Source organism: Solea solea, chromosome 7, assembly GCF_958295425.1.
Source record: "Solea solea chromosome 7, fSolSol10.1, whole genome shotgun sequence".
NCBI lineage: Eukaryota > Metazoa > Chordata > Actinopteri > Pleuronectiformes > Soleidae > Solea > Solea solea.
The window spans coordinates 12,300,367-12,311,754 of NC_081140.1; the positions used below are offsets into that span (position 1 = coordinate 12,300,367).

An 11,388-nucleotide genomic window follows, 5' to 3' on the forward strand; every position below is an offset into this window, starting at 1 on the left:
CTGTAACTGTAACGGATTGCCTTTACATTCTGCATAACATTCTCTGTGTGTTCGGCAGGGCTATCAAAATCCTCTCAAAATCGCCCTGCTTAAAATGTTGACAGCAAAGCACTGATGAATTACTTGCAGTGAATCCTTCTCTCCTCCAAGCCACTTCCCACTTCTTCCTCACATATTTGTCCTTTGGAAACCTTCTAAATGTGTCAGTTGTAATCAGTTGTAAGTCAGTGTTCATGGAATATGACTTATAAAGTCTCAGTTCATAGCCGGGTGAACACCGGGCAGTAAACGTAGCCTAGCTAGCTGGCTACGATTTCAGTACAGTAATATCAAAGATCCTAGCTCCCTCTCAACTCTCCGGTAATATTCTATTCACAAAATAATAACGGTAATGGTAAATCTTACTTGTGAAAAGTGGCCACGTTTCTTGCGCCCAGCAGCGTCTACTCTTTATATGTCTATGGTTAGACCTACTTGTTCTCAACACCTCTGCTGCGCAGTGCGCACTTCACAGTTTGACAATTGACACACCGCGACAAGTAGTTGTACCAGTCCGAACTACAGTTTCAAACTCGTCAGAATGACGTCACTTTTGCCATTCATGTGTATGGGGTTTATCATTAGCAGATACAGTTTTGACTAGTAACAATGGTGTTGCAGATGAATATCCTACTTGCCTATTAAATGTTAAAACCGCTTGCCATCATACCTCTGTGTTTACATTTCCTTTTATCTGTCATTATTTAAGCTTTAAATTTCCGCGCCTGGTGCCAATGATGTCATTTCCTCCGAAGCTTTAGTACTTCCTGTTTGTAGTACAGACGTAGGAAGTAGAGAGGAAACCCCTCTCTTTCATTTGCTTTCCAGGCTATGCTTGACAATCCTATCATTCGTAATACTATCAGGTTTAGCTGTGCTATTCAGAGTTTATTTAGGTTTTAATCTCTGTAGTATTCAATAAATAAAATAACCTAACCTTAGCAACCAACCAAAAGGTAAGTAATCGAAACGAACCTGCTAGCTTGAAATGGCGCTGACTAAAAAACTAACATTAATAGTCTAGATTTTGTTACACCTCACGTTTACGTTGCCATTTGTAAATTGTACTGGTGATTGTATATATTTTTTGTATTCTGGGTAAATATATGCACCACCCTTATATATACATATACATAGATATTTTCACGATGTCATGTTTTGCTAAAATCAGCTGTAGCAGCACTAATTATGTTCATGTAGCCCCCCCCCCCCCTTTTTGTTTTCCTGTGTCAGGAGTTATCTTCATATGACTTCATCATATGATGTATTTTCCATCTCTAAGCCCAGACTATAGCTCATCAGCTGCACCAATAACAAGGTCATTGGAGATCCTTGTTTTTGTAGAGGTACAAAAGCGGCTGGTTGAGTAATCAGTCTGATTTTTGCTTATTAGTACTTATTTATGTAAGTTTAAACATAAATGCTGGTAAGTGCTCCACAATTTATTTATAATATGCAAATGCTTTCCAGTACAGACACACAATGCACATTAGAGAGTCACACCATAAGTATTTAGTAAAGGTTTGTTTTATGGTAAGCAATATTGTGTTATTATAATTGTTATATTTTATAAAATGGTGGATAAAAAAGAAAACACCATCATATATGGGCAATTGGCTGCCCTGATTTCTACCATTTGGCATCAGCTATAAAACAAAAAAAACATAAAAACTAAATGGCACTGACCTGCCTACCTGCATTTAACAACAGTCAGAAGTAAACTATTGGGATACAATGGTCTCTCTTGTTTGATTGTTTTTAGCCCATTGTATGACCATTTTGTGTTCTAACAGTTAACTCCGTGTGACTGAACAAATTAGTCCACAAAGCCAAATGAACGGAGCAGCATTCCCCTCCCCCACGGCAGAGATGGCGGAGATGAACCGCATCCAGTATGAGCTGGAGTACACTGAGGGGATCAGCCAGAGGATGCGGATCCCTGAGATGCTCAAAGTGGCTCCTCACACCCATGAAGACCCTAATGCTGGACCTCAAGCAGTCCCACATAGTGTCTTAATGCAAGTACCAGAGAGAATTGTGGTTGCAGGTCAGTACTCTGTAAAATTAATGTGCTGTTCAAAGTCTTTTATAACAAGGATGTCTGTCAGCTGACTGTAGTATATCTAGCTTGTTAGCTTCACAGATACTAGATATAGCTTTATCAATGGTTATGGACTTTGTCCATCTTGCTCCTTGAGGTACATTTACTGACAGTGTTATTACATCAGAACTGGGAAATTAATTAAAACCTTTAAGTCACACTGCCATGTTGATTCATCACACAAAAGTTGTTTGGAAACATTCAACATTAGCTTTCAAATAACAGAAATGTATGCCAACTATGTGCCAGCTTCCCCTTCTAAACAGCCATTTACTCTTCTTTCACTTTTTTCCCTATAAGGAGACCATAATGACACCCATTTCTCCAGGCCCAGAGATCTGGACTTAATCCAGTCCACACCACTTGAAGCCCTAGCATTGAAAACACCACCCAGAGTCCTCACCCTCAACGACCGACCCCTGGACTTCCTGGAAGAAGAGCAACGGGTAGCTCCAGACTCTGAGGAGGTGGTAAGTGACAACAATATTTTGCTGACAAGGATACAGTGTCAAATCCATTTGGAATAATTTCCTCACACTCAACTATAACTAGAATAAATTGGTTGTCTTTCTGCCTTCTTTTAGTTGCGACCACAGGGACGAGCACGGCGAGAACGCTCGGCCAGTGAGAATGCATCCATCCGCCATAACAGCCAGCTCAAGAGAAATGATTCCTCGTGAGTATGGCCTGGAATTTCCCTGTTAGCTTCATGCTATCTCTCTTGTCCTACATGTCTTTCTTTTGATTCTATGCACTGTCCCTTTTTCTTGTGAAATAACTGTGTGTTGTTTCTGGCATTGTGAGCTGCTAGTGCTGATAATAAACTCTGATTTAAACTTACTTCTTTCAGATTTTATGTGTGTGTATATATATATATATTTATATATATTTTTATATATATATATATATATATACATACACACACACGTGTATATGTTTTTTTGTTTTAATTTTTGCAAGCTATTGAAAAATATTGCTTTATATTGTATAACACACACAAGACCACAGTCCAGTCCAGTTGGTAAAGTTGAGGACAGTCTCTTTTCCTTATTTCTCTCCCTCTCCCTCTTTTTCCTGACCCTCTTTCCTCTACTATCCTTTTCTTCCCCTTTTCTCTGAATTGGCTGCCCTTAATGGTGGGCACTGAGCAGTGCGACCCCGCCCCCCCCTGCCACTGCTCCCTGTCCCCCTCTCACCGTGACTGAGGAAGAGAACAACCCGAACAGCACTAGTGGTGTATTATCTTTCATCCAGTCCACTACACGTCGGGCCTACCAGCAGGTCCTGGAGGTCTTGGACGAGAACCCTCGCAGGTGACCTCCCAATTATCGGTCATATTTTGCTTTTAAAAAAGGTGGATTGGCTTATTGGATATAGGTCAGAGAAGTACAGACTACTACAATACAAACTCTTAAGAACCCTGTGTTAATTAAAATTTAGGTTTCACATGGTGTTTCTGAAATGTTGCCCCAGAGTGTTGCAATTGTCTCAAACATAAGGTGATCTAACTTTCTGTAACAATATTAATACAGCATGTATTAATCACAAATGCTGTAACAATTTTTTCTTGCGCCTTTCTATATTATAGCTTTGGTTCATGTTATTGAAAGCCTACTTAAAGACTTGCGTGTTCCAACACAAAAAATGACAACACTGCAGAGAGGATATAAGCAAGATGATCCTTAAAAAACATTATATCTTACCCATGCCACAGTTTATTTGTGCAAGAAAACATAAAAGCAGTGAAACAACAGAAAACCCCTAGGGGTTTATGAGGGGAATCTTTCCTCTGTATCAAATATTATCAAACACCAAGTGCAGTGATTCATAAAACTGGACAGACAAGCAATATCATCTTTCAAAAGATAGGCAATATAAATCAAAAAAATGGATTGGATATTTGGACTGCTTTTTCCTTCTGGGGACTGCATAAGAAGATCCTCTTGCTTGTGCTTGTTCTGCACACTTTAGCAATAAGATTTGTGAATCAAGATTTTCTAAAAAACTGTTATTACTTGCAGGATAACTCAACAAAAATCTCTTTGTTAAACTTTGTTAGAGAAGATATTGTAAAGACATAAAGAGAAAAAAAAGTGTGTTAATTTCTAGGATATATATGCATATAGGCTATGCAGCACTCTACACGTGTGTTTCTCTCTCTTCCTCTCATTTTTCCTCCTCCCAATGCTATCCTTTCTCAACCTTCAGCAAACCATCTCTGCGAGGGGGGTCAGCTTCAAGCTCCAACCCCCTGCATGAATCCAGGTAACCTCACCTGGCATCTTCATTCTGTTTTTCTCTTTCTGTCTTACCTTACATTCTCATTTTGTTTTGGGATATAAGCTCAAGCCCTGATATAATATTTGTATAATATAAATATGACTGTTTGAATTATGTAATTATCAAAATGGCTGTTTCTTTTTCAAAGGTTTGCCTTATCAACTTATGAAGCCACACTGGACGGAGGACCTGATGATATGACTGTGATTGATGCAACAACACTGCGACGTCAGGTTAGTTCCCAATCCAGTATGTCCCAAACATGAACTAATCGTGGAATATCTGACACTAAGGGATTGTTTTAATCTGATTTATCCGTAGCTCATCAAATTAAACCGAAGACTCCAACATTTGGAAGAGGAGAACAGGGAGCGAGCAAAGCGAGAGATGATCCTGTACTCGGTCACTGTAGCTTTCTGGCTCGTCAACACTTGGGTGTGGTTGCGACGTTAAAACTAGTCAGTATTTCTGCTACTTGCTGCACTCGAGCCCTGTGGGAGCAACGCCTTGACATGGGTACAAGTCCTTTTGCCACAAAGCTGATATTCTGATTAGATTTATTTAATACATGTACAGTTTTATTTTTTTTACTCCCCTTCCACTCTGTGTTTTCTTGTTTTGTTTTCATTCATTGCTAAGCATGACTTGTACATATTCACGTCACACAGTGCTTTGGAAAGAAATGATCCAGAGCTACAATATAGCATCGATGATCAAAATAGGAAAGTGGACATATAACATGTTGAATATTTGACACAAGTGAGAGTCACATATGACTTTGACTTGGAAATATATTACAAGTAAATAAAGCCATACATATATGATGTGTCATTCTGTACTTTTATTGAAGCATTATATTAGAATTATGCACTGAGCTATAATTTTATACCATATCTCTCACATTAGCTAGCTCCTTTTTGTGGTGTTTATGTTTAATGTCAGTCTTGTAAGTGTGTAGTTATTTAAAAAAAAATTGGTCTAGCAATGAACGATTTGGGGAACTAATTGCAATATTTGTCACAGAAACTGTGATGTGATTTGCAATATTTTAAGCTTAGTTCAATACCGTGTTAAAACATGACAAAGCATTGCCACCGACATCATTAAAACTCTGTTTACACCATTTAAATATTAACTTTTATACTGTTGTGTTTTCAGCCTATTTCAGAGACATTGAGTTCGTTCAGGGCGTTGATTTTTATACGTTTTCGAAATATTTAACTTTTTCTGTCACTTTTCTTCTTCAGTGGGGTTTAACAGCAGCTTGCATTTATGATGTTGCATTACTGCCATCTTCTGGAGTTAGAGAACTCCTACACTATCCAGTCTGTCATATTCTTTTTATTTTCTCATCTTCTGTCCTCCATAGGAAATAAAATTGAGTGCAGATCATCGACACGCATACATAGACAGACTGTGTACATTTGTTTTTAATTGGCATACAACACATAACATTCAAAATAGATCACCTTGTATATTGGAATGCAAGGGTGAGAACTTAATGTTGTTCCAACATGTATTACATAGTTTCTTCATTGACATGGATAAACAGATTGCAGCCTGTGTAATTTGCTTATGTTTCAAATAATTGTGCTGCCTTCATTAATTTAGTCATTATTTTGTGTTGCCTTGATATGATTGTATAAAGCTATTATTGCCCCACAAAAAAACACCGCCCCATTTTAAATTGCCAACGGCATAAACAAAATGGTTATGAAATTCTGTGACAATTTGGGTAAAACCTTTAAAGCATCGATCCATCAATCCATCTTCTACTGCTTATCTGAGGTTGGGTCGAAGAAGCAGCAGCCAAGAGTCTCTCCAGCGAGTTCTGGGTTTTCCCCAGGCGCCTCCAGCTCCTTAATGAGGTACCATGGTGTAGAGGAGGTTTGGTTCGTCTTTGACTATTCCACTAATTCAAAACCCAAATCCCCTGTGATGAAGAGTTGTCAGAGACTTATGTCAGGATTTAAAGTGGGGATGATTTTACTCTGGTTTCCAGAAGCCTCATCCTCATCACTGCTCCTTCCTGACATGACCTCTATTATTGGTTTGAACACCAGCTGAGAAGAAACCATTGCAGTGAGGTATTCTGTGTCAACATCCTCAAGATCAGGCAGATCATCAATATGCAGTGGAAGGTGAATGGTTTCCAGCTGCTCAACATCTTTCAACTCTGTTACCAATGGTCCTGGACCAAATGTTGGTGCAACTAGGATCTCATCTGCTTCAGGAGGAGCTACCATCACCAGGGAAGGCTGTTCCTTCTCACACTGCTCACTTATGTTAACCAACACCTCATTTCCCATGAACTTAAATAAACGTGATTTGATTTGTTGTGTGTTATCTCCTTTATCTCTCTCTATAGTTGGTGCAACACACTGTTGTTCTTGTTCCATCTGCTTTGGATGCACTCCTTCTCTCTCGTCTCTCCGTGGCAGCATAATTTCATATTTCTCTAATGGCTCAATCAACAACCCTTCACTTGGTTGTGCAGTTTTCTCAACCGGTTCAGTTTTTAGGCCGCATTTGTGTGCTGCTTGATTATGCAGTGACTCCCCATGGGCATCCATGCAGTCCTGTTCAAAGTCCTCCATCTTCTCCTGGGATGAAGTCAAAATCTGGGTGTCATTTTCATCACAAGGAGTGGGGAAAACCTTGGTTGTCCCTGAAATGAAACAAACTTTTCAAAAGAGGCGGTCAAAAAACAGGATAATAATCATAACATCCTTCTGTTTTTTCACCACAGAATTTCCAATTATATTATAATCATAAAGAAAACAGCAAAACAATGGTGCTGACTCAGCATTTCCAACTAATTATGTAAATCTACATTTACCCTCTATCTTTGCAAGTGAAATGTTGAGAACTGTGTTCACCTTTCGCCTGTAGCTCTCGTATGTGTCTTCTTTCTTGAGCCTCTTTCTTAATCATTGCAATGGCGTCCAAGCTTGCCTGAATTTTCCTCGTCTCTCGTGTGTCCCATTCCTCTCTTGCTTTGCGCTCTCCCTCCTGGCCTCCCACTGCCCAAGCATCTGCACATGCCCTTTCTCTGGGAAACACTGGGCGATTGTCAAGATAGGTGAGCTGCTTTAGATGCGCCGTCATTGTCTTCCTATAATTTGGGATTTTATTCACCACAGCATTTCCAGTTAGATTTAATACCCGCAGATCTGGCATGGCCTCAAGTACAGGGAGAATCCTGGGGTCATTTAACATGTTGTGAGATATATCCAGCACACTGATGGCCAAACACTGACTCAGGTGCTCAATGTCCTCCACAGACTCCAGCCTGTTATGGGTAATCTCCAGAGTGGACAATTTAGGGAGGCAAGATATGTTCTCAATTCTGTGGATGTAGTTGTTAGAGACATTCAATGTGCTGAGTTTCTTCATGTGCTCAAGGTTTTCCAGCTTGTAAATAAAGTTCTGCTGTAGGAACAAGCATCGCATATCAATCTGGGCATTCAGATTATCAATGCGCTGAATCCCATTGCTTTGTAGCCAGAGACACCTCAGTCCTGTGTAATCTTCTAAGTTCTCAATAAGGGAGAAGCCTTTAAAATGTAGGTACAATGTGTCATTCAGGTAAGGTGTAGCATAAAGATGGTGCTGCTTACAGTGGTCTTTAAGGAATTTCTTGGTCATCCGTGGTGCTGGCAGTTCTGGGTCTCCAAGTCTGCCCCTGAGTGGCTTTTGCTGCATTATGTTACCTGCCATTGTTCTCTCTTTTGTGAGAGGATGAATAAATTCTTGATATTGTGGACACGTCTTCTTTGGTGTTTTGCAACAGTTGACATCCGTAATGTTGCATTAATAGATGTCTTTCAGCCAAACATCAAAGGATTCGAATGAACTCATTGTCATTACATAGCATGTGCATACACCTTGAGACGTTTGAGTACGTTTCCATGGTGACGCGTGGTCGACGCGTCCAGATCCGCCCGGCTGACCGGATATTGTATCTTGTTCCGCGTCGGACACTTTTAGCTGTTGCATTCCGCTGTTGGTGCACCAACATGGCGTCAGGATACATATTAAATCGGGGTGCGCTAACATTGAAAAGTCATTGTCAGCGTGTCTTCAGAAACGTATCGTTATCGCAGGTCAGGGAGAAAAAACGATGGATGAAAGCGTACACACACATCATGGCAAAGAAGTTAAAGCTGGAAGGACCGCCGCCACCGAAGCCACGGTAAGGCTCAAAGCGAACAAAACCAAGCGCTCACTAGAGAGCATTTCAAGGCCACTGCTGTGCAACCGTTTTATTCATTAAAGTCGTATGACATTTTAGATTAGGAAAACATTACTTCTTCGTTTCCTGTGCAGACTTGTTTCGCAGCTTGTGGGTTGTTATTACTCAGTATTTCGAACGCTCGGGAGTCGGGACAAATGGTTAAATTACAATTGGGTATTGCTGATAGCTTAATCTAAGGCTGCCACTAACCATTATTTTGACAATGGTTTATTATGTCCATTATTTTCTTAATTCAACGTTTAATAAAATGTCAGAAAAATGTTGAGCCCTAGGTTTTATCTAGATAGGGATCCCGTTCAAACCTTCAAACCTCCCCTTCCTCCAAATCCGCAGAAAATGTAATCAAAATCAATTCTTAACTTTATACTAAACGTTATACTACTCACAGTCAGAGCAATGCTGGCAAAAAACACCTTGGTTACAATAACTTTTTTCTTCTGCATAGCCCTACATCATATTAAAGAGCAAAACTACCTGGAGCCAGTTTGAAACATGGTGCAGAGGATGGCAGTTAACTCCATATTTTCTTTCTTTCAGCTCTCAACAGCCTCTCTGGGATTACCATGCCGAGGTTCAGGCTTTCAGCAACCGCCTCCATGAGAGCTTCTCCCTGGAACTTCTGAAAATAGCCTTCATCAACCCATGTTATTTGCAGGTGGAGCAAGAGAGGAGAAAGGGATTAGGCATTAACTCTGAGACTACAGCTTTACTTTTGAAAGATAATATGCAGCTGAGTGCAAAGGGAGCAGATTTCACCAAAAGCTTTCTAAACGACTGGTGCAGGGCCAGTTTCCCGAGCCTGCCAAGCAAGGGGGTGGAGAGCATCGTAGGGCACCTTACCAGTTCAGCAGTTGTGACCTATGTAGCAAGAAATCTTGGCATTGAAGACCTCACCATGAGCGGAGAGTTCCCTGTTCCCGATGATGTGCTCCATTCTACATTCATGGCAATGATTGGAGCTTTACAGGAGAGCAGTGGAGCAGAGCGAGCAGGCTTCTTTCTCAGGGTAAGAGACTTGGTGTGTTGTCATGTATACTCAAATACCAGCTGAGGACTTATTGTAATTAATAATTATTCTATTAAGCATTTTTCATTTTACACCCCCCTTACACCTTCTTACATCTCTGTAGGATTTCTTGGTCACTCAGCTGTTAGGAAAGGACCTGTTTGATATGTGGACAGTGGTCAACCCAATGGGAATACTGGTGGAGGAGCTTACTAAGAGGAATGTGCCTTTGCCAGAGCCCCGCCTCATTAGATCTGCTGGAGCCAGTACTGTCTTGCCACTATACTTTGTTGGTTTGTATAGGTATGTATGTTGCTGTTGATGCAGGTAAATTAAAAGTCTTAATCGTTGTGTGTGTGTGTGTGTAACCTTTTCGTCTCTTCGACTATGTCCTGTTTCAGTGATAAGAAGCTTCTGGCACAAGGTCCAGGGGAGACTTTGTTGGCAGCCGAGGAGGAGGCAGCACGTGTGGCTCTCCGAAAAATCTATGGGTTCAGTGAGAATCGTAGACCATTCGACTTCTCTCCGCAGCAGCAGCATCAGCAACCGTTATTTCAGTCAGTCAGCAGCAATTAGTGATGTAACAATTCTCACACTGCTACGTCACATCAAACAGATGTCTTTGTATATAATTTATTTACCATTGGATTTATTTGGTATGCTTATGTTCAATAAAAAGTATGTACACACCATAAATCTTTGGAAAATTACTGTTAATGTACAAGGTGCCGATTGTCCAGACTATTTGTGAACATGAAACAATTTGTCTCAAAGCCAAAGGGTGCAGAAATTTAATTTGTGAAAGTTGAAACTGATCCAGAAGAAGTTAGGATTGGAATATGAGGGGTATACATTAAGGGTACCTTCTTTGGCACAAAATGAATGGTAAGGGTGGATTTTGGCAGTTAGTTTAGTTTATTGTCATATGCATTAAAAGTACAGTTGTACAGTCAGTGCAATGAGATGCACCTTTCCAGACACCTTCTCATCCCTCTAATCACAAACTGAAAATAAATAGTCAAAGTAAAAGTTAAGTTGTGAGTGAGTTAAGTTTATTTCTATAGCACATTAAAAAACTTCAGGTAACAAGTGCTGAACATACACTATAAATAAGAACAATTGAAAATGAAAGAATGAACCATTATGCGAGTACTCAAGCCTTTGAGCTGTGAGTGATTACAAAGGCTACCTTTGATCTGCTCTCTCAATTCCTATGTGAGGAAACTTAAAAATAAGTATAAAAATGTTGTTATGATGTATAAATAATTTAAATTGACAAAAAAATGTAGGCGAAAGTAGTGACCCAAAAAATGCTGACTTAAAATTCCCAGCTAACGAAACTGTAAAACTGACTGTAATGTAATTCCTTTAAAGCATAGGCAAAATCGTCTTCAAATCCTCCCCGGAACAAATATACACACCACAAATTAAGTAAGCAAAATATAAATTCTAACCTCTCGTGTAATGACAATAATAACACGCGTGGTGACGCCGTTGTGTTAAAGACGGGTAATGTGCCTGCAATGCTGGAAACACCGTGTGTGCCACCCAACGACGGTCTAGAAACTGCAGCGTTTTTCGTGCTGTTTATTAACAGCCAAATACTACGGTATACTTTACTACTTTCTTATATTTTTAAAGGGTTATTTCACCCAAATACTAAAAAATAAACACAAGAGTTGAATGTGGCTCGATTTGTAATAA

The 11,388-nt window shown here is 39.9% G+C and overlaps 3 protein-coding genes across 6 annotated transcripts; 2 read left to right on the forward strand and 1 right to left on the reverse strand.

The window, feature by feature from the left end:
* Positions 1-835: 835 nt before the first annotated feature.
* Positions 836-5,244, forward strand: mffa (mitochondrial fission factor a). 3 transcript variants are annotated; one of them, XM_058634608.1, is made up of 8 exons: positions 836-995; positions 1,833-2,086; positions 2,441-2,610; positions 2,725-2,816; positions 3,292-3,453; positions 4,349-4,405; positions 4,569-4,653; positions 4,742-5,244. In XM_058634608.1, the coding sequence occupies exons 2-8, from the start codon at positions 1,873-1,875 to the stop codon at positions 4,871-4,873; spliced, it is 912 nt and encodes a 303-aa protein (XP_058490591.1). In that variant the 5' UTR covers positions 836-995; positions 1,833-1,872; the 3' UTR covers positions 4,874-5,244. The 3 variants fall into 3 exon arrangements, with proteins under 3 accessions (XP_058490591.1, XP_058490592.1, XP_058490593.1); XM_058634609.1 differs by lacking the exon at positions 4,349-4,405 and having other exon boundaries at positions 837-995; XM_058634610.1 differs by lacking the exons at positions 3,292-3,453; positions 4,349-4,405 and having other exon boundaries at positions 840-995.
* Positions 5,245-5,338: 94 nt separating this feature from the next.
* LOC131462998 (dynein axonemal assembly factor 1-like) lies at positions 5,339-8,288 on the reverse strand. 2 transcript variants are annotated; one of them, XM_058634606.1, is made up of 2 exons: positions 7,300-8,288; positions 5,339-7,088 (listed from the first exon to the last, which is right to left on the reverse strand). In XM_058634606.1, exons 1-2 carry the CDS (start codon positions 8,138-8,140, stop codon positions 6,370-6,372), a joined length of 1,560 nt encoding a protein of 519 aa, XP_058490589.1. In that variant the 5' UTR covers positions 8,141-8,288; the 3' UTR covers positions 5,339-6,369. The 2 variants fall into 2 exon arrangements, with proteins under 2 accessions (XP_058490589.1, XP_058490588.1); XM_058634605.1 differs by having other exon boundaries at positions 5,339-7,103.
* A 77-nt stretch (positions 8,289-8,365) lies between these two features.
* On the forward strand, positions 8,366-10,289 carry mrpl44 (mitochondrial ribosomal protein L44). Its single transcript, XM_058634607.1, has 4 exons — positions 8,366-8,615; positions 9,216-9,684; positions 9,809-9,987; positions 10,086-10,289. The coding sequence occupies exons 1-4, from the start codon at positions 8,440-8,442 to the stop codon at positions 10,258-10,260; spliced, it is 999 nt and encodes a 332-aa protein (XP_058490590.1). The 5' UTR covers positions 8,366-8,439; the 3' UTR covers positions 10,261-10,289.
* The last annotated feature ends 1,099 nt before the right edge of the window (positions 10,290-11,388 follow it).

What these genes read in the sequence shown, in the direction of transcription:
- mffa (XM_058634608.1), top strand. Translation starts at nt 1,873, where the DNA reads ATGAACGGAGCAGCATTCCCCTCCCCCACGGCAGAGATGGCGGAGATG. An exon ending in AGAGAGAATTGTGGTTGCAG is followed by an intron (nt 2,087 to 2,440) that starts GTCAGTACTCTG and finishes TTTCCCTATAAG; the next exon opens with GAGACCATAATGACACCCAT. An exon ending in AACCCCCTGCATGAATCCAG is followed by an intron (nt 4,406 to 4,568) that starts GTAACCTCACCT and finishes TCTTTTTCAAAG; the next exon opens with GTTTGCCTTATCAACTTATG.
- LOC131462998 (XM_058634605.1), bottom strand. Translation starts at nt 8,140, where the DNA reads ATGGCAGGTAACATAATGCAGCAAAAGCCACTCAGGGGCAGACTTGGA. An exon ending in ACGAGAGCTACAGGCGAAAG is followed by an intron (nt 7,104 to 7,299) that starts GTGAACACAGTT and finishes TCTTTTGAAAAG; the next exon opens with TTTGTTTCATTTCAGGGACA.
- mrpl44 (XM_058634607.1), top strand. Translation starts at nt 8,440, where the DNA reads ATGGCGTCAGGATACATATTAAATCGGGGTGCGCTAACATTGAAAAGT. An exon ending in CCGCCGCCACCGAAGCCACG is followed by an intron (nt 8,616 to 9,215) that starts GTAAGGCTCAAA and finishes TCTTTCTTTCAG; the next exon opens with CTCTCAACAGCCTCTCTGGG. An exon ending in GAGCAGGCTTCTTTCTCAGG is followed by an intron (nt 9,685 to 9,808) that starts GTAAGAGACTTG and finishes ACATCTCTGTAG; the next exon opens with GATTTCTTGGTCACTCAGCT.